At 66.5% G+C, this 22055-nt stretch overlaps 1 protein-coding gene across 1 annotated transcript in view; it reads right to left on the reverse strand.

The window, feature by feature from the left end:
* Positions 1–22055, reverse strand: part of COL3A1 (collagen type III alpha 1 chain) — a 109460-nt gene that overhangs the window by 59025 nt on the left and 28380 nt on the right. The window contains exons 9-16 of the mRNA XM_048483708.1: positions 20549–20602; positions 19942–19995; positions 8018–8071; positions 6366–6410; positions 4090–4143; positions 1505–1603; positions 464–508; positions 253–351 (exon numbers count right to left, since the gene is read on the reverse strand). Of these exons, the coding sequence (XP_048339665.1) occupies positions 253–351; positions 464–508; positions 1505–1603; positions 4090–4143; positions 6366–6410; positions 8018–8071; positions 19942–19995; positions 20549–20602 (504 nt within the window). The remainder of the gene's footprint in view (positions 1–252; positions 352–463; positions 509–1504; positions 1604–4089; positions 4144–6365; positions 6411–8017; positions 8072–19941; positions 19996–20548; positions 20603–22055) is intronic.

Below are 22055 nucleotides of genomic sequence, written 5' to 3' on the forward strand. Positions count from 1 at the left end.
CAAGATACTATTTTCAGTGGCTTTGCACGTAGTGATTGAACATAGCTTTCTCCAAAACATGCGCCAATTCACAGGCTCTGCTGCCAATTTCTAAGAAGGTGGAATACGTGTCCGGTGAGTGCTGGGGTATTACCCTAAAGATGAATTGATTTTTCCCTTTCTATCCAAAGCACATTTTGCTCCTAAAACTCATAATTTTGGGGGGAGTACATTGAAACACTGCAGAAGATTTTCTTTTTCATGCAAACTTACAGCTGGGCCTCTTTGTCCAGGGAGTCCATTAGTACCAGAGGGACCGGGCGGTCCACGAGCTCCAAGCAATCCAGGAGACCCCGGAATGCCCGAAGGACCCTGCGTGGAAATAAAAGGCGCTGTAATGGCCAGCATTTAAAGATGCTAGGCAAGGCTGCCTTGGGGTTTAGGCGATGCCACGACAAAGGAGACACCACCAAGGGGCACTTACAGGGAGACCTTTTCCGCCTGGGCTTCCGTCGCGTCCTGCAGGACCCTATAGGGAATAAGTAACACTATTTACATTTCTAGAAATAGATGTTCTAGAGTTACAGTACAATCCTATGCAGAGTTACTCCAAACTAAGTGTAACCTCAGCTTGTGGGTTCTGTGGGGCAGAACTTGGAATGAGTTTGCAACAACAAATTAAAAAATAAAACAAAATGGTTTACTTTCTTAACATATAACATCAACATTTAACATCACACTTCAAGGCCCTGTTCAGGTTGCTTTTTCAAGTCCTTATATTTACAGTCTACTGATACTGCCAAGTCCAATTCTTCTTTGCAAGTGGGTTGGCTCCTGAAGACTCCAAGGGCTTGGTGAACAGGATTCAACATGATGAAGGTTTCCAGGAGAACTCTCACCCATTACAACCACAAAAAGAAACCCTTAACAAGGTGTTAAGGGCTTATACAAACCAAGGTCCGAGTCTGGTAGCCTTGTCTCCTCCAACTACATGAGCTCTGCAGCCTCTTGCTGCTTTGAGTCTCCACCCCTTACTGGGTCAACCCATTCTGAGCATGGGGGTTACATAAGCACACTGTTAGTGCCTTTATGTCAAGGGTCCCCAAAATGATGCTTGCCAACACTTTTTCTGATGCCCATCAAGTGTTTTTAGGAAGTGGGTGGGGCCAAGAACAGCTTTTGCCCAGCAAGGCTTCTGATTAGCTATTGAAGGTTTGATTGACTGGGTGGATTTTTTTTTCAAACGTTGCTTCAGCAGCAACTGCCACCACAGCAGAAAAATGTCTACCGTGTTACTGACAATACATGGCGGCAATCATTTTGTGGCTGACTCCGCCTCCTGAGGCAGCCATTTTGTGGCAGCCATTTTGTTGCGGCACCCACCACGCTGGGCAGAATTCACAATGTCCCCGCGGGCTCATGGAATTTGGGGACCCCTGCTTTATACGTTTGCCTATTTTAACAAAACATATTTTAGTAGTTTAAATTCATTTCTGTTTTTTTTTAAAAGGCATATGTTACTTACTGGAGGACCAGCTCCACCAGGTTGACCTTGAGGTCCAGGTTCTCCTCTTGTTCCTGGTGGACCAGAAGATCCAGGGGGACCCCCAGGGCCAACTTCGCCCTGCAAAGCAGAGAGTATGTGATCAGTCCAAGCTCAGTGACCAATGATTTCATTGTGGAGGAAACTGTAGGGAGGAAGTAACTTGATGGTCCGCCCATGGGAGTGCAGCTTAAGCACAGTTCCTGTGTTCCTTGGTCTCTCAAATATCACTGCTGTTTATCATCTGAAGAAAAAGATTCAAGAAACATTGCCCAGAGATGTAATGATATATTGTACCATTAGCATCTGCCTAATTCTAGCTACGGACACTCCATCTCTATGTGCATTTTCCTGATGCCACAGTTGTCGGTGGAAGGATAAAAAAAGGGGTGGCATCTGACACAGAAGTGACGCAATTTCAGGTTACACTCTAGGAATTTCCCCAATCTCATATGTCTTCACCATAGAGATCTGGGAGTATTTCTAGAGAATAATCCAGAAGTGACATTATTGCTGGGTCAGATGTGACCCTCCTCAAGCCATGCCCCCCAAATCTCTCAGAGGTAAGAACATAAGAACTAGCCTGCTGGATCAGACCAGAGTCCATCTAGTCCAGCACTCTGCTGCTCGCAGTGGCCCACGAGGTGCCTTTGGGAGCTCATGTGCAGGATGTGAAAGCAATGGCCTTCTGCTGCTGCTGCACCTGGTCTGCTAAGGCATTTGCAATCTGAGATCAAGGAGGATCAAGATTGGTAGCCATAAGGTAAGGTAAGTGGGGCGTGGGGGGCAGGCACCTGGAGCAGGTGTTGCCTCGGGCACCATCCCCCCCGCACCATCCCACCATCCCACCTCTAACTGTCATCAGTTCCTGTCAAAGGGATCTGTAGATGAACAGATTGTGAGGATATTCCCTCATAGATTCCAACACTCTTTCTCAAAGCTACATTATAGAGTTTCCTCTGGAGATGAGATTACAGTTAAAACAGTTTTCAACACTAGTAGAGATACACTCTGAAGAAGGTTTCTCTGTTATCCTAAATCCTACAATGTTCACAGAAACATTTAACAACAAAAATGCTTAATCTGTACACGCATAAAAGCACAAATGTATATTTTTGTACTCTGTTCTCAGGGAAAATCAGATTCAGAGAAAGAAGATAAAGGAAGAGAAGAAGAAAATGAATTACTAGCTCCATATCAGACAGGGTGTGCATAATAAATAACGGTTATTTTTTATTGTAAGATCAGCTAGAGTCAGTTGGGATGACAGATGAGGAAATAAATCTATATTCCAATGGTAAGACCTGAAATATTTTCTCCCTCTGACCTTCTTATGAAAAATGTATTATTGTGTCTTCCAAGATGCTACAGATTTAGCACACCAGATCCTAATGTGTTGTATAAAAGTAGACAAGTCACAAGTAATGTTCAACACGAGAATCTCTTAAGATTTTTCCTGCCAATTTCACGAACATAAATAATATCAGTACAATTACATCTGCTACTGATCGAAATAGAATCAAAGCACTAATGCAAAATAAAAAAAACAATTGAGAATTTTCTTTCTGCGCATAAGAAAAATTAGAATTTTGGGTTCTGCTCACCACCCACCCCCAGCAATTAAGTTTCCCTGGTTGGTAGAGTGTTTCCCATACAACACACTAGCCTTTTGCTACAGAATCCTTGACTTTAGCCCATGTCAATTATATTGATGAAGATTCAGAATAATAGTTATTTCTCCTACTGCACTACTGAATATCCACACACATTATTTTGAATAACAAGCTGGTTATAATCAATATAGTGCAATGGGGTTGGCATTATTTTCCCCATATCAATCATTCAAATGGGTCCTGATCCTTAGAGGCATCAAAGCCATGGACAGTGAAATCCTAAGCACAGTTGCATCTTTTTTTAATCAGTGGAAATTAACAGTCTTAGAAAGGTGAAACTCTGCAGTCAGCACTGTTCATATCAGAGGCAAGAGTCAGAGCAAGACAGGGCAATACATAATAGACTGAGCTACAAATCTTATTATTAGTTGGATAGAGACTAACCTTTCCCAGCTCTCAGATATCAGGAGCATTGCAAGTGATCATAAAAATATGGAATAATAACACTAGATGGTGGAAAATAGCTTTAAATAGATATAACAGATGTAAAACAGCGTCAACAAGTATGAAAGTCATAGTTTTGAGTAAAACTCCAAACTCAAGTGAACATATTGGACTGTACCCCTGCCACTCCTCTGAGCAAACTGTGGTTTCCAACCTTTTCCCCTTCACGAGCCCCTTAGCAACCCATTTCTCTAAATCTGTATTCCAATATTAGCAAGCCCTCACATAATTTTTTTTCACATGCCCCCAAATGCTTTGGCGTGTACCTCTGAAGGTATGCATACCCCTGGTTGGGAACCACTTCTCTAACCTAAGGACCCTTTGTAGTAAAACATAATTGTCTCTTCCTTCAATGGATGAACGCTGTAAGTTGGTGGGAAACTTTTTTGACTGGAGGAACTTCCTCTAGTCTAATGTTCGATACAGGCCAATGTAACTGTATAACTGTACCTTAAAACCTGGAGATCCTGGAAATCCTGTGGGTCCTGGTGGGCCAGGTGGACCCTTAAGAAAAAAAGAAAGCAAAATGTTATTAGAAGAAAACATTGTGGAATTATACAGTTTTAAAAAAAACATTGGCCCCTTCCATACGGGCGGAATATGGCGCCCTGGGGACGGCAAAAATGTCGTCCCCAGGGAGCCATTTGCACAGGGGGCGCAGCTGCTTCGCAGCCACGCTGCCCTCACTCCGCCCGACCGGCGCGAAGCTGCCGTTTTCCAACCTCGCTTCCCCAGCGAGGTTTTTGGAAAACGGCGGCTTGGAGCCGCTGCCATTCGCACGGCAGCAGTTCCAAGGTGCCCTCCCCCCTTCTGCCCTCTACCTCCACTGTTTCATCCTGCGGCCTCTTGCGCGACGCCGAATTTAGGCTCAGGGACTTCTGCCCTGCGAATTCGAGCGTGCTCACAATGCAGGGCAGGGGGGCGTGTCTCCTGGCCTTGGCTATGCGCCGGAGGGCCACAGGATGGGAAGGTCGCCCTGACGACGGTGCAGCTCTGCGCCGTCATCCCATGCGAACGGTCCCAGAGGGGTCGGGTCGGCGTGGAATACGCCGACCTGACCCCTTCCGCCTCCATGCGGAAACGGCCATTGTGTTTTATCATGTTCTTATGTGAACAAATGTATTTGATAGTCAATAGAGATATTAGATACGTTGTAAAGTAGGACTCCAAAACACATGGTCCCCAGGACATCATAGACTAAGTGCAACCACTAACTGAATCTACTACTCGGTGAAAACGATTTCAGAACGGTAGCCATGTTTGGTCTGCAATAGAAGAGCTAGATTTGAGTCCCGTGGTACCTTAGAGACCAGTAAGATTTTTGAGGTATAAGGTTTTGAGCGTCAAGTCACTTCTGACTACTGGCAACCCTATGAATCAACGTCCTGCAAAATGTCCTATCATTGACAGCATTGCTCAGATCTTGCAAACTGAGGGTGGTGGTTTCTTTGATTGAGTCAATCCATCTCATGTTGGGTCTTCCTCTTTTCTTGCTGCCTCTAAGGTACTACTGGAGTCAAATCTAGCTTCACTAACCTGTGGCTACAAGATAGCTTCTAGTTGCAGACCATTAAGCCCAATTTTTGTCTGTGTGGTCCACTAAAGATGATAGCTAAAGGATGGGGGCTGCAGAGTAACCATCAGATGACCCCTAACAAAAGAGCCGCTCTAATATTGCTGGCCTTTGATTACCGCAAAATACTAAATATAGCTTGAGGGAGAATTGTAAGCAAAAGACAATATGCTAATAGTGATGAAATGATGCTGGACATCTTGCTATTGGGCATGGAGACAGTTCAGCAAAGGAACTGACCAAGGCTTATTTCAAGCAATGCAGTGGAGTCACTATCTCAGTTTATTAGTCACTATTCAAGGGCAGGTAGATTACACAAAAGCCCATTTTGGGTCCAAAGGTGTGATTCCGCCAGCACACGAACAGAAGAAGAAGGAGGAGGAGGAGGAGGAGTTTGGATTTATATTTCCCCACTTTCTCTCCTGTAGGAGACTCAAAGGGGCTGACAATCTCCTTACCCTTCCCCCCTCACAACAAACAGCCTGTGAGGTAGGTGGGGCTGAGAGAGCTCCGAAAAACTGTGACTAGCCCAAGGTCACCCAGCTGGTATGTGTGGGAGTGCACAGGCTAATCTGAATTCCCCAGATAAGCCTCCACAGCTCAGACAGCAGAGCAGGGAATCAAACCCGGTTCCTCCAGATTAGAATGCACCTGCTCTTAACCACTACGCCACTGCTTCTCCTTGCTGGATCAGATCAGTTAGTGGTCCATGTAGTCTAGCATTCTGACCCCTTCCGCACATGCAGAATAATGCACTTTCAATGCACTTTGAAGCTGGATTTTACTGTGTGAAATAGCAAAATCCACTTTTACACAATTGTTATTGAAGTGGATTGAAAGTGAATTATTTTGCATGTGCGGAAGGGGCCTCTGTCTCACACAATGGACAACTGATGCCTCTGGAGAACTAATAAACAGGTCACAGGCTTTCCACTGATGTTATTCCTCTTAGTTTCAGAGTTTACTGCCTGTGAACATGGAGTTTTCCTTTTGTCTCGGCACTTTTGAGAGTAAAACAGCACTTCCTATAAGGAGCAGAATCCTGGTTCCTGATTCCCCAATGTATTTGTAAGCCCCCATTTTGCCCCCACACTACTTCTGCATTCCCGTGAAATGTTGAAAAAAGATACAGAGGGAACAGCATGCTACTTACAATTGTCCCAGCCGCTCCTGGAGAGCCATCGTTGCCACGAGCACCCTTTTGAAAGAAAATAAACACTATTAAGAACATAAAAACATAAGAAAGAGCCTGCTGGATCAGACCAGAGTCCATCTAGTCCAGTTCTCTGCTACTTGCAGTGGCCCACCAGGTGCCTTTGGGAGTTCACATGCAGGAGGTGAAAGCAATGGCCTTCTGCGGCTGCTGCTCCTGAGCACCTGTTCTGCTAAGGCATTTGCAATCTCAGATCAAGGAGGATCAAGATTGGTAGCCATAGATCAACTTCTCCTCCATAAATTTGTCCAAACCCCTTTTGAAGCTATCCAGGTTGGTGGCCATCACCACCTCCTGTGGCAGCATATTCCAAACACCAATCATGCATTGCATGGAGAAATATTTCCTTTTATTAGTCCTAATTCTTCCCCCCAGAATTTTCAATGTATGCCCCCTGGTTCTAGTATTGTGAGAAAGAGAGAAAAATTTCTCTCTGTCAGCATTTTCTACCCCATGCATAATTTTATAGACTTCAATCATATCCCCCCTCAGACGTCTCCTCTCCAAACTAAAGAGTCCCAAAAAGCTGCAGCCTCTCCTCATAAGGAAGGTGCTCCAATCCTTCAATCATCCTCATTGCCCTTCTCTGCACTTTTTCTATCTCTTCAATGTCCTTTTTGAGATGTGGTGACCAGAGCTGAACACAGTGCGGTCGCACCACTGCTTTATATAAGGGCACGACAATCTTTGCTGTTTTATTATTACTTTTTTTGAATATTTTTCGGCTGTAATCTAAGGCCCCATTTGCTGGAATGTGCATCTTTTTGCATGTATTGAATTTTCTCTACCCATGAAGTCAATAGGGAAGGTTGTAATGCACACAAAAATACTGTCACTGTATCACAGCTCTCGTGCTAACAGTGAACGGTTGGACCAATTGAATGTTTCAAAGCAAAGGATGCCACAGACACAATCCAGTACATAAAACAATAAGGCCACTCAGCAGGCTTTATGTGGAAAAGTGGGGAATTAAACCTGGTTCTTCAGATTAGAATCCAGCGCATTTAACCACTCTACCATGCTGGAACTCATTGTATACACTTGTGTTTTTAAGGGCAAGTGTTATGTACACAGTATGCATATGTATATTCTGTTGTACTGTACTTGTGGCAGTAGTGCTGGTTGGCTATGCTGGTATGGAGAGTCAACATTTTTAACTGCTCAGCCTGTTTGCAGTTAATATTCTGTGAGGGAAGAGAAAGATGTCCATTTGGCTGGGCTTAAAATGTAACCTAGAGATTCTGAAGAATTGGGGAGATGTCCCAAAACAGGAAGAAGAATGCATTGCACCTTGGAATGGGACAACATTAAAATAAGAGGGTTCTATCCATTACCCTTGAGAGGGCTTGTACAAAATAACAGGGACTGACTCCAGACACTGCCAGGGTTACATATTTGCTGGGACTCCAAGTCTAGTAAACAGTTCACTATTTTTCCAGTGCATCCAAGAATATCAAAGGGAACCAGGTGTTTGCAGACCCCATCACTTCCAGGAGTCTAGGATTCCACCGAAGAGGCCTGGCCCAAAGGCTTGCAGGATGCTAGAGCTGGAAAAAAAATAATTTGCATGACGTTTTGGTCTAGTTACTTACAGCAGTCCCTGGACCTCCTGGTCTTCCTCTTTCACCTGGTTGACCTCTTGGGCCCTAACAAAGAATACACTCATATTAATGCCACAGAATGAACAAGAAGAATAATAAATTGCAGGAATCTAAATCAAAACCCTTTATTTTAGAAGCATTCACAGCCCTTGAAGTACTGCAAGTTCTGAGATCAAACACACACACACACACACACACATACACAAGTGCCATGGAGAATCTGGGACAACTGCCATAGGCCCCAAGTCAGAAGGGAACTCTACCACCCATGACCCCACTCAGAAAAGGAGGAACAGGCAGATTCTTGCTGCTTCTTTCTCACACATGCTCATTCAAGGAGTGGCCTTGGCCAAAAGTGGGTCCCAGTGAGAGGTGCATTGTGAGACCACATTCTGGGTTTTTATCCCAAAAGTCATGGCCACTCGAAGAGTTTGCTGGGTTGAACTACAGCATTTGATATAAACAAGCAAGTCCATAGTAATGCTATAGGATTATAGTATATCATTGGTAGGATCCCAAAGGTCTAGGAGCTGCTTGATTCTGCCCTGTTTGTGGGGGGTGCCCAACCTTTTCAAGCTTGACGGCATATCTGGAATTCTGACACAGCATGGTGGGTGCAGCAACAAAATGGCTGCCACAAAATGGCTGCTGAAGGATGTGTCGCCAGACCCAAAATTAGCACCACAGGTTAAATTTAGTAACATAGTGTAGATTTTTGTTCTGTGGGAATTTCTGCTGCTGACAAAGCAGCCTTTAAAACAATCTGTCCAGTCAATCAAATCTTCAATAGTCAATCATAATGAAAAGCCCTACCTGACCCCATCCACTTCCAAAAAACACTTGGACCGTACTAGAAAAGGTGTCGGCAGCTGCCACTGCACCCATAGACACCACACTGGTCTGAACAATCGGCTCAGTTTTCCTTTCTACTCATAAAAAAGATCTGGGCAGTCACAGTTCTAACCCAACAGACAGGAGAAACACTTGGCTCAGCAACTGCTAGGGGTTTCTTTTGTGAAGTCCCTTATTAGCAAGCAGAGATGCAGCCATCACAAAGGGATTGGAATCAGAGCAGGCTGACAAACACAGTGAAATATAATCTCTTCTGATGTTAGTATACAATGGACACTCCAGGAGAATGTGGCCAGTAGTATCAATCTTGCCTAAAGAACAGTAGCAAATTTATTCTGTGTATTTTGTCCCTACAAAAAAATACCCCTCATAACTACCAGAGTGGGCCTTTAATCTGGAAAATTTATTCTGAGTATTTTGTCCCTACAAAACCTACCCCTCATAACTACCAGAGTGGGCATTTAATCTGACAAATTTATTCTGAGTAATTTTTCCTTACAAAAACCTACCCCTTATAACTACCAGACTAGGCATTTAATCTGGTAAATTTATTCTAAGTAATTTTTCCCTACAAAAACCTACCCCTCATAACTACCAGAGTAGGCATTTAATCTGGCAAATTTATTCTGAGTAATTTTTCCATACAAAAACCTACCCCTCATAACTACCAGAGTGGGCCTTTAATCTGGCAAATTTATTCCCCCCCCCCCCACCCCCCCCCCCCCCCACCCCCCCCCCCCCCCACCCCCCCCCCCCCCCACCCCCCCCCCCCCCCACCCCCCCCCCCCCCCACCCCCCCCCCCCCCCACCCCCCCCCCCCCCCACCCCCCCCCCCCCCCACCCCCCCCCCCCCCCACCCCCCCCCCCCCCCACCCCCCCCCCCCCCCACCCCCCCCCCCCCCCACCCCCCCCCCCCCCCACCCCCCCCCCCCCCCACCCCCCCCCCCCCCCACCCCCCCCCCCCCCCACCCCCCCCCCCCCCCACCCCCCCCCCCCCCCACCCCCCCCCCCCCCCACCCCCCCCCCCCCCCACCCCCCCCCCCCCCCACCCCCCCCCCCCCCCACCCCCCCCCCCCCCCACCCCCCCCCCCCCCCACCCCCCCCCCCCCCCACCCCCCCCCCCCCCCACCCCCCCCCCCCCCCACCCCCCCCCCCCCCCACCCCCCCCCCCCCCCACCCCCCCCCCCCCCCACCCCCCCCCCCCCCCACCCCCCCCCCCCCCCACCCCCCCCCCCCCCCACCCCCCCCCCCCCCCACCCCCCCCCCCCCCCACCCCCCCCCCCCCCCACCCCCCCCCCCCCCCACCCCCCCCCCCCCCCACCCCCCCCCCCCCCCACCCCCCCCCCCCCCCACCCCCCCCCCCCCCCACCCCCCCCCCCCCCCACCCCCCCCCCCCCCCACCCCCCCCCCCCCCCACCCCCCCCCCCCCCCACCCCCCCCCCCCCCCACCCCCCCCCCCCCCCACCCCCCCCCCCCCCCACCCCCCCCCCCCCCCACCCCCCCCCCCCCCCACCCCCCCCCCCCCCCACCCCCCCCCCCCCCCACCCCCCCCCCCCCCCACCCCCCCCCCCCCCCACCCCCCCCCCCCCCCACCCCCCCCCCCCCCCACCCCCCCCCCCCCCCACCCCCCCCCCCCCCCACCCCCCCCCCCCCCCACCCCCCCCCCCCCCCACCCCCCCCCCCCCCCACCCCCCCCCCCCCCCACCCCCCCCCCCCCCCACCCCCCCCCCCCCCCACCCCCCCCCCCCCCCACCCCCCCCCCCCCCCACCCCCCCCCCCCCCCACCCCCCCCCCCCCCCACCCCCCCCCCCCCCCACCCCCCCCCCCCCCCACCCCCCCCCCCCCCCACCCCCCCCCCCCCCCACCCCCCCCCCCCCCCACCCCCCCCCCCCCCCACCCCCCCCCCCCCCCACCCCCCCCCCCCCCCACCCCCCCCCCCCCCCACCCCCCCCCCCCCCCACCCCCCCCCCCCCCCACCCCCCCCCCCCCCCACCCCCCCCCCCCCCCACCCCCCCCCCCCCCCACCCCCCCCCCCCCCCACCCCCCCCCCCCCCCACCCCCCCCCCCCCCCACCCCCCCCCCCCCCCACCCCCCCCCCCCCCCACCCCCCCCCCCCCCCACCCCCCCCCCCCCCCACCCCCCCCCCCCCCCACCCCCCCCCCCCCCCACCCCCCCCCCCCCCCACCCCCCCCCCCCCCCACCCCCCCCCCCCCCCACCCCCCCCCCCCCCCACCCCCCCCCCCCCCCACCCCCCCCCCCCCCCACCCCCCCCCCCCCCCACCCCCCCCCCCCCCCACCCCCCCCCCCCCCCACCCCCCCCCCCCCCCACCCCCCCCCCCCCCCACCCCCCCCCCCCCCCACCCCCCCCCCCCCCCACCCCCCCCCCCCCCCACCCCCCCCCCCCCCCACCCCCCCCCCCCCCCACCCCCCCCCCCCCCCACCCCCCCCCCCCCCCACCCCCCCCCCCCCCCACCCCCCCCCCCCCCCACCCCCCCCCCCCCCCACCCCCCCCCCCCCCCACCCCCCCCCCCCCCCACCCCCCCCCCCCCCCACCCCCCCCCCCCCCCACCCCCCCCCCCCCCCACCCCCCCCCCCCCCCACCCCCCCCCCCCCCCACCCCCCCCCCCCCCCACCCCCCCCCCCCCCCACCCCCCCCCCCCCCCACCCCCCCCCCCCCCCACCCCCCCCCCCCCCCACCCCCCCCCCCCCCCACCCCCCCCCCCCCCCACCCCCCCCCCCCCCCACCCCCCCCCCCCCCCACCCCCCCCCCCCCCCACCCCCCCCCCCCCCCACCCCCCCCCCCCCCCACCCCCCCCCCCCCCCACCCCCCCCCCCCCCCACCCCCCCCCCCCCCCACCCCCCCCCCCCCCCACCCCCCCCCCCCCCCACCCCCCCCCCCCCCCACCCCCCCCCCCCCCCACCCCCCCCCCCCCCCACCCCCCCCCCCCCCCACCCCCCCCCCCCCCCACCCCCCCCCCCCCCCACCCCCCCCCCCCCCCACCCCCCCCCCCCCCCACCCCCCCCCCCCCCCACCCCCCCCCCCCCCCACCCCCCCCCCCCCCCACCCCCCCCCCCCCCCACCCCCCCCCCCCCCCACCCCCCCCCCCCCCCACCCCCCCCCCCCCCCACCCCCCCCCCCCCCCACCCCCCCCCCCCCCCACCCCCCCCCCCCCCCACCCCCCCCCCCCCCCACCCCCCCCCCCCCCCACCCCCCCCCCCCCCCACCCCCCCCCCCCCCCACCCCCCCCCCCCCCCACCCCCCCCCCCCCCCACCCCCCCCCCCCCCCACCCCCCCCCCCCCCCACCCCCCCCCCCCCCCACCCCCCCCCCCCCCCACCCCCCCCCCCCCCCACCCCCCCCCCCCCCCACCCCCCCCCCCCCCCACCCCCCCCCCCCCCCACCCCCCCCCCCCCCCACCCCCCCCCCCCCCCACCCCCCCCCCCCCCCACCCCCCCCCCCCCCCACCCCCCCCCCCCCCCACCCCCCCCCCCCCCCACCCCCCCCCCCCCCCACCCCCCCCCCCCCCCACCCCCCCCCCCCCCCACCCCCCCCCCCCCCCACCCCCCCCCCCCCCCACCCCCCCCCCCCCCCACCCCCCCCCCCCCCCACCCCCCCCCCCCCCCACCCCCCCCCCCCCCCACCCCCCCCCCCCCCCACCCCCCCCCCCCCCCACCCCCCCCCCCCCCCACCCCCCCCCCCCCCCACCCCCCCCCCCCCCCACCCCCCCCCCCCCCCACCCCCCCCCCCCCCCACCCCCCCCCCCCCCCACCCCCCCCCCCCCCCACCCCCCCCCCCCCCCACCCCCCCCCCCCCCCACCCCCCCCCCCCCCCACCCCCCCCCCCCCCCACCCCCCCCCCCCCCCACCCCCCCCCCCCCCCACCCCCCCCCCCCCCCACCCCCCCCCCCCCCCACCCCCCCCCCCCCCCACCCCCCCCCCCCCCCACCCCCCCCCCCCCCCACCCCCCCCCCCCCCCACCCCCCCCCCCCCCCACCCCCCCCCCCCCCCACCCCCCCCCCCCCCCACCCCCCCCCCCCCCCACCCCCCCCCCCCCCCACCCCCCCCCCCCCCCACCCCCCCCCCCCCCCACCCCCCCCCCCCCCCACCCCCCCCCCCCCCCACCCCCCCCCCCCCCCACCCCCCCCCCCCCCCACCCCCCCCCCCCCCCACCCCCCCCCCCCCCCACCCCCCCCCCCCCCCACCCCCCCCCCCCCCCACCCCCCCCCCCCCCCACCCCCCCCCCCCCCCACCCCCCCCCCCCCCCACCCCCCCCCCCCCCCACCCCCCCCCCCCCCCACCCCCCCCCCCCCCCACCCCCCCCCCCCCCCACCCCCCCCCCCCCCCACCCCCCCCCCCCCCCACCCCCCCCCCCCCCCACCCCCCCCCCCCCCCACCCCCCCCCCCCCCCACCCCCCCCCCCCCCCACCCCCCCCCCCCCCCACCCCCCCCCCCCCCCACCCCCCCCCCCCCCCACCCCCCCCCCCCCCCACCCCCCCCCCCCCCCACCCCCCCCCCCCCCCACCCCCCCCCCCCCCCACCCCCCCCCCCCCCCACCCCCCCCCCCCCCCACCCCCCCCCCCCCCCACCCCCCCCCCCCCCCACCCCCCCCCCCCCCCACCCCCCCCCCCCCCCACCCCCCCCCCCCCCCACCCCCCCCCCCCCCCACCCCCCCCCCCCCCCACCCCCCCCCCCCCCCACCCCCCCCCCCCCCCACCCCCCCCCCCCCCCACCCCCCCCCCCCCCCACCCCCCCCCCCCCCCACCCCCCCCCCCCCCCACCCCCCCCCCCCCCCACCCCCCCCCCCCCCCACCCCCCCCCCCCCCCACCCCCCCCCCCCCCCACCCCCCCCCCCCCCCACCCCCCCCCCCCCCCACCCCCCCCCCCCCCCACCCCCCCCCCCCCCCACCCCCCCCCCCCCCCACCCCCCCCCCCCCCCACCCCCCCCCCCCCCCACCCCCCCCCCCCCCCACCCCCCCCCCCCCCCACCCCCCCCCCCCCCCACCCCCCCCCCCCCCCACCCCCCCCCCCCCCCACCCCCCCCCCCCCCCACCCCCCCCCCCCCCCACCCCCCCCCCCCCCCACCCCCCCCCCCCCCCACCCCCCCCCCCCCCCACCCCCCCCCCCCCCCACCCCCCCCCCCCCCCACCCCCCCCCCCCCCCACCCCCCCCCCCCCCCACCCCCCCCCCCCCCCACCCCCCCCCCCCCCCACCCCCCCCCCCCCCCACCCCCCCCCCCCCCCACCCCCCCCCCCCCCCACCCCCCCCCCCCCCCACCCCCCCCCCCCCCCACCCCCCCCCCCCCCCACCCCCCCCCCCCCCCACCCCCCCCCCCCCCCACCCCCCCCCCCCCCCACCCCCCCCCCCCCCCACCCCCCCCCCCCCCCACCCCCCCCCCCCCCCACCCCCCCCCCCCCCCACCCCCCCCCCCCCCCACCCCCCCCCCCCCCCACCCCCCCCCCCCCCCACCCCCCCCCCCCCCCACCCCCCCCCCCCCCCACCCCCCCCCCCCCCCACCCCCCCCCCCCCCCACCCCCCCCCCCCCCCACCCCCCCCCCCCCCCACCCCCCCCCCCCCCCACCCCCCCCCCCCCCCACCCCCCCCCCCCCCCACCCCCCCCCCCCCCCACCCCCCCCCCCCCCCACCCCCCCCCCCCCCCACCCCCCCCCCCCCCCACCCCCCCCCCCCCCCACCCCCCCCCCCCCCCACCCCCCCCCCCCCCCACCCCCCCCCCCCCCCACCCCCCCCCCCCCCCACCCCCCCCCCCCCCCACCCCCCCCCCCCCCCACCCCCCCCCCCCCCCACCCCCCCCCCCCCCCACCCCCCCCCCCCCCCACCCCCCCCCCCCCCCACCCCCCCCCCCCCCCACCCCCCCCCCCCCCCACCCCCCCCCCCCCCCACCCCCCCCCCCCCCCACCCCCCCCCCCCCCCACCCCCCCCCCCCCCCACCCCCCCCCCCCCCCACCCCCCCCCCCCCCCACCCCCCCCCCCCCCCACCCCCCCCCCCCCCCACCCCCCCCCCCCCCCACCCCCCCCCCCCCCCACCCCCCCCCCCCCCCACCCCCCCCCCCCCCCACCCCCCCCCCCCCCCACCCCCCCCCCCCCCCACCCCCCCCCCCCCCCACCCCCCCCCCCCCCCACCCCCCCCCCCCCCCACCCCCCCCCCCCCCCACCCCCCCCCCCCCCCACCCCCCCCCCCCCCCACCCCCCCCCCCCCCCACCCCCCCCCCCCCCCACCCCCCCCCCCCCCCACCCCCCCCCCCCCCCACCCCCCCCCCCCCCCACCCCCCCCCCCCCCCACCCCCCCCCCCCCCCACCCCCCCCCCCCCCCACCCCCCCCCCCCCCCACCCCCCCCCCCCCCCACCCCCCCCCCCCCCCACCCCCCCCCCCCCCCACCCCCCCCCCCCCCCACCCCCCCCCCCCCCCACCCCCCCCCCCCCCCACCCCCCCCCCCCCCCACCCCCCCCCCCCCCCACCCCCCCCCCCCCCCACCCCCCCCCCCCCCCACCCCCCCCCCCCCCCACCCCCCCCCCCCCCCACCCCCCCCCCCCCCCACCCCCCCCCCCCCCCACCCCCCCCCCCCCCCACCCCCCCCCCCCCCCACCCCCCCCCCCCCCCACCCCCCCCCCCCCCCACCCCCCCCCCCCCCCACCCCCCCCCCCCCCCACCCCCCCCCCCCCCCACCCCCCCCCCCCCCCACCCCCCCCCCCCCCCACCCCCCCCCCCCCCCACCCCCCCCCCCCCCCACCCCCCCCCCCCCCCACCCCCCCCCCCCCCCACCCCCCCCCCCCCCCACCCCCCCCCCCCCCCACCCCCCCCCCCCCCCACCCCCCCCCCCCCCCACCCCCCCCCCCCCCCACCCCCCCCCCCCCCCACCCCCCCCCCCCCCCACCCCCCCCCCCCCCCACCCCCCCCCCCCCCCACCCCCCCCCCCCCCCACCCCCCCCCCCCCCCACCCCCCCCCCCCCCCACCCCCCCCCCCCCCCACCCCCCCCCCCCCCCACCCCCCCCCCCCCCCACCCCCCCCCCCCCCCACCCCCCCCCCCCCCCACCCCCCCCCCCCCCCACCCCCCCCCCCCCCCACCCCCCCCCCCCCCCACCCCCCCCCCCCCCCACCCCCCCCCCCCCCCACCCCCCCCCCCCCCCACCCCCCCCCCCCCCCACCCCCCCCCCCCCCCACCCCCCCCCCCCCCCACCCCCCCCCCCCCCCACCCCCCCCCCCCCCCACCCCCCCCCCCCCCCACCCCCCCCCCCCCCCACCCCCCCCCCCCCCCACCCCCCCCCCCCCCCACCCCCCCCCCCCCCCACCCCCCCCCCCCCCCACCCCCCCCCCCCCCCACCCCCCCCCCCCCCCACCCCCCCCCCCCCCCACCCCCCCCCCCCCCCACCCCCCCCCCCCCCCACCCCCCCCCCCCCCCACCCCCCCCCCCCCCCACCCCCCCCCCCCCCCACCCCCCCCCCCCCCCACCCCCCCCCCCCCCCACCCCCCCCCCCCCCCACCCCCCCCCCCCCCCACCCCCCCCCCCCCCCACCCCCCCCCCCCCCCACCCCCCCCCCCCCCCACCCCCCCCCCCCCCCACCCCCCCCCCCCCCCACCCCCCCCCCCCCCCACCCCCCCCCCCCCCCACCCCCCCCCCCCCCCACCCCCCCCCCCCCCCACCCCCCCCCCCCCCCACCCCCCCCCCCCCCCACCCCCCCCCCCCCCCACCCCCCCCCCCCCCCACCCCCCCCCCCCCCCACCCCCCCCCCCCCCCACCCCCCCCCCCCCCCACCCCCCCCCCCCCCCACCCCCCCCCCCCCCCACCCCCCCCCCCCCCCACCCCCCCCCCCCCCCACCCCCCCCCCCCCCCACCCCCCCCCCCCCCCACCCCCCCCCCCCCCCACCCCCCCCCCCCCCCACCCCCCCCCCCCCCCACCCCCCCCCCCCCCCACCCCCCCCCCCCCCCACCCCCCCCCCCCCCCACCCCCCCCCCCCCCCACCCCCCCCCCCCCCCACCCCCCCCCCCCCCCACCCCCCCCCCCCCCCACCCCCCCCCCCCCCCACCCCCCCCCCCCCCCACCCCCCCCCCCCCCCACCCCCCCCCCCCCCCACCCCCCCCCCCCCCCACCCCCCCCCCCCCCCACCCCCCCCCCCCCCCACCCCCCCCCCCCCCCACCCCCCCCCCCCCCCACCCCCCCCCCCCCCCACCCCCCCCCCCCCCCACCCCCCCCCCCCCCCACCCCCCCCCCCCCCCACCCCCCCCCCCCCCCACCCCCCCCCCCCCCCACCCCCCCCCCCCCCCACCCCCCCCCCCCCCCACCCCCCCCCCCCCCCACCCCCCCCCCCCCCCACCCCCCCCCCCCCCCACCCCCCCCCCCCCCCACCCCCCCCCCCCCCCACCCCCCCCCCCCCCCACCCCCCCCCCCCCCCACCCCCCCCCCCCCCCACCCCCCCCCCCCCCCACCCCCCCCCCCCCCCACCCCCCCCCCCCCCCACCCCCCCCCCCCCCCACCCCCCCCCCCCCCCACCCCCCCCCCCCCCCACCCCCCCCCCCCCCCACCCCCCCCCCCCCCCACCCCCCCCCCCCCCCACCCCCCCCCCCCCCCACCCCCCCCCCCCCCCACCCCCCCCCCCCCCCACCCCCCCCCCCCCCCACCCCCCCCCCCCCCCACCCCCCCCCCCCCCCACCCCCCCCCCCCCCCACCCCCCCCCCCCCCCACCCCCCCCCCCCCCCACCCCCCCCCCCCCCCACCCCCCCCCCCCCCCACCCCCCCCCCCCCCCACCCCCCCCCCCCCCCACCCCCCCCCCCCCCCACCCCCCCCCCCCCCCACCCCCCCCCCCCCCCACCCCCCCCCCCCCCCACCCCCCCCCCCCCCCACCCCCCCCCCCCCCCACCCCCCCCCCCCCCCACCCCCCCCCCCCCCCACCCCCCCCCCCCCCCACCCCCCCCCCCCCCCACCCCCCCCCCCCCCCACCCCCCCCCCCCCCCACCCCCCCCCCCCCCCACCCCCCCCCCCCCCCACCCCCCCCCCCCCCCACCCCCCCCCCCCCCCACCCCCCCCCCCCCCCACCCCCCCCCCCCCCCACCCCCCCCCCCCCCCACCCCCCCCCCCCCCCACCCCCCCCCCCCCCCACCCCCCCCCCCCCCCACCCCCCCCCCCCCCCACCCCCCCCCCCCCCCACCCCCCCCCCCCCCCACCCCCCCCCCCCCCCACCCCCCCCCCCCCCCACCCCCCCCCCCCCCCACCCCCCCCCCCCCCCACCCCCCCCCCCCCCCACCCCCCCCCCCCCCCACCCCCCCCCCCCCCCACCCCCCCCCCCCCCCACCCCCCCCCCCCCCCACCCCCCCCCCCCCCCACCCCCCCCCCCCCCCACCCCCCCCCCCCCCCACCCCCCCCCCCCCCCACCCCCCCCCCCCCCCACCCCCCCCCCCCCCCACCCCCCCCCCCCCCCACCCCCCCCCCCCCCCACCCCCCCCCCCCCCCACCCCCCCCCCCCCCCACCCCCCCCCCCCCCCACCCCCCCCCCCCCCCACCCCCCCCCCCCCCCACCCCCCCCCCCCCCCACCCCCCCCCCCCCCCACCCCCCCCCCCCCCCACCCCCCCCCCCCCCCACCCCCCCCCCCCCCCACCCCCCCCCCCCCCCACCCCCCCCCCCCCCCACCCCCCCCCCCCCCCACCCCCCCCCCCCCCCACCCCCCCCCCCCCCCACCCCCCCCCCCCCCCACCCCCCCCCCCCCCCACCCCCCCCCCCCCCCACCCCCCCCCCCCCCCACCCCCCCCCCCCCCCACCCCCCCCCCCCCCCACCCCCCCCCCCCCCCACCCCCCCCCCCCCCCACCCCCCCCCCCCCCCACCCCCCCCCCCCCCCACCCCCCCCCCCCCCCACCCCCCCCCCCCCCCACCCCCCCCCCCCCCCACCCCCCCCCCCCCCCACCCCCCCCCCCCCCCACCCCCCCCCCCCCCCACCCCCCCCCCCCCCCACCCCCCCCCCCCCCCACCCCCCCCCCCCCCCACCCCCCCCCCCCCCCACCCCCCCCCCCCCCCACCCCCCCCCCCCCCCACCCCCCCCCCCCCCCACCCCCCCCCCCCCCCACCCCCCCCCCCCCCCACCCCCCCCCCCCCCCACCCCCCCCCCCCCCCACCCCCCCCCCCCCCCACCCCCCCCCCCCCCCACCCCCCCCCCCCCCCACCCCCCCCCCCCCCCACCCCCCCCCCCCCCCACCCCCCCCCCCCCCCACCCCCCCCCCCCCCCACCCCCCCCCCCCCCCACCCCCCCCCCCCCCCACCCCCCCCCCCCCCCACCCCCCCCCCCCCCCACCCCCCCCCCCCCCCACCCCCCCCCCCCCCCACCCCCCCCCCCCCCCACCCCCCCCCCCCCCCACCCCCCCCCCCCCCCACCCCCCCCCCCCCCCACCCCCCCCCCCCCCCACCCCCCCCCCCCCCCACCCCCCCCCCCCCCCACCCCCCCCCCCCCCCACCCCCCCCCCCCCCCACCCCCCCCCCCCCCCACCCCCCCCCCCCCCCACCCCCCCCCCCCCCCACCCCCCCCCCCCCCCACCCCCCCCCCCCCCCACCCCCCCCCCCCCCCACCCCCCCCCCCCCCCACCCCCCCCCCCCCCCACCCCCCCCCCCCCCCACCCCCCCCCCCCCCCACCCCCCCCCCCCCCCACCCCCCCCCCCCCCCACCCCCCCCCCCCCCCACCCCCCCCCCCCCCCACAATACCATTCTGAAATAAAGTGATCTGATAACAGAGAGGGAATATAGCTATTGGATCCCACTAGAAAATGTATATGCAGCTACAGAAGGCACACTTTTTCTGACACTGGTTAAATTTCTGTGTTTGAAAAAAAATAATGTGTAAAGTAGGCCAAAGCCAACCAACTGAAATCAGTCCAGGAATAACTTCAGGCCTATTTGGAAGTGAGAGATTAATAACGATAAAATAACTGAACTAGAACTCATCCAAGTTTTTTTGGAATCAACACGAGAAGAACTGTAGATAAGGATAACACATACATCACCTTTCTTAGCATCAATATGACTTTATTCAATAGTATTTGAATGCTGCCAAATGGAAACTTACATCTTTTCCAGCGGGGCCAGGTGGACCCAGTAATCCTGGGGGACCGGGAGGGCCCTGGGGGGAAAAAATCAAAGAAAAATATTCTTCCATATCTATTGTATTTAAGAGAGTCACAATGTCAGAACACCTGGATGAAGTCTTTGTTAGAGATCAATTCACTTACACAAAAATTGCAGCCTGACCTAGTTGGGAAGACTACTGACATTTGTTAGTGCTGTCCTGGTCTGGATATCTGCTATGATTCTGTTGCTGGGAAAGGACTCAGACATCTGTTTTAAAGTTCCTTGCTGACTACCTGGCGTGCTAATTCCATATTTCCATACATTACATAGAATACTTCAAATACATTTAGGGTTTTCCTGAGCAGGGTGAATTTCTCATAACTTCTGTTCTTTCTCTCCCCAAACAGATGTTTTTTCTCTTCCCACAAATGAACAGTTGTCTTTGAGTCTGAACCCCTAAATCTCCGCCGATTTCCAAATCCAGCACAGTAAATTCATGCTGCTCATTAATTCTAGAAGGATTTCACTTGTTTCTTACAAGGCAAACACTTGCGGAAAGAAAAAATTATGGACCACATTAGATAAGAATGGACAGTGGGACTTACTGGACTGCCTGGTTGTCCGGATTCTCCAGGAGGGCCTTGGTATCCATGGGATCCCTAGAAGGAAGGGAAACTTCATTTTTAAGGAACTCCATTTATTTATTCATTCATTCATTCATTCATTCATTCATTCATTCATTCATTCATTCATTCATTCATTCGATTTTTATACCGCCCGATCCCCAAAGGGCTCCAGGCGGTGAACAACACAATTCATCATCAAACAGGAGCAGGTCATACACAAAATATAAATACATAGGCTCCATCCCATAATCATCAATAAAACAATCTAAAAACTCATGTAAAACAGCGAATAACAGTTAATACATAAATAAACAAGAGGCGTCCAAAAACCCCAATTTAAAACCTACCCCCCAAAAGGGGGACAGCGGGCCCCTCAATATGAGGGGACCCTGATGTAACAGCACCAAGGCAAGGAGCAGCAAGGGGGCACCATATTAGCGGCTGGACACTCCAAAGGCTCGGTGGAACAACACAGTCTTACAGGCCCTGCGGAACTCTAGAATGTGATAAGAACTTTTAGATCTAGTTATTTTAATGATGTTATCCATGATTCATATTTTATCTTTGTTTAGTTTTATTTTATTGAAGACATTAAAATAAGTACAAAATCATCAGTATTAATGTCACATATAGAAATAGAACAATTTTAGACACGTTTTCATATTTGTTACTTATATAGCTAAATTAACATTTCTATTTTTATGTTGTGACTAATGTTTTCCTATTAGAAGGATTGGTTTTGTATAAGTATCTTATCAAAGGGTCCCAGACAGCTTTAAAAGAGTCCAAGCAGCCTTTGTTGAGGAAAGTTGTGAGTCTGTCTGCTGTTCTGTAATCTTGGATTTTTTTGAAACCGTTCTTAAGAGGATGGTAAATCCTGACTTTTCCAGTATCTGGCAACTACTCTTCTTGCCTCTGTTAATAAGTAATATACCAGGTTTTTTTTAATGTTTTTTTTGGTAAATTCGGCCCTTTCCGCATGGGCCAAATACGGTGCCTGGGGACGGCAAAAACGCCATCCCCAGGGAGCCGTTCGCACAGGCGGTGCTGCTGAAACGCAGCAGTGCGGACCTGGCTCCCCTCCACCTCCCCCAGAGCGGCGTCAGGCCACCTCCAAAAACCTCCCTCCTGGAGGGAGGTTTTTGGAAAACAGCGTGTTCCCACCGGCGGGGTGCGAACGGCACAGCTGGGAACACGCTGTTTTCCCCGTCCCCCCCCCCACTCACCTCATCGTCCTGCGTTGCTCTACTGGACTGCTGAGACCCTCCCTCACTGTCCTCCGACCCCGGAGGTCGGAGGGCAGCGTGGGCGGGTCTTAGGAGTCCAGCAGAGCGGTGAGTGGGGGGGGGACAGAGAAGAGGTGACTCCATGCAGAGCTGCCTCTCCCGCGCTGGCCTCTGCGGGGGCCGCTCACACGCTTCCGTGCGAATGCCCCCCCCTCCACTGGCAGAATTCCTGCTGGTGCAGGGGCGCCCTTTCCGCAGTG

The sequence above is a fragment of the Sphaerodactylus townsendi genome, linkage group LG02, assembly GCF_021028975.2.
Source record: "Sphaerodactylus townsendi isolate TG3544 linkage group LG02, MPM_Stown_v2.3, whole genome shotgun sequence".
Lineage (NCBI taxonomy): Eukaryota > Metazoa > Chordata > Lepidosauria > Squamata > Sphaerodactylidae > Sphaerodactylus > Sphaerodactylus townsendi.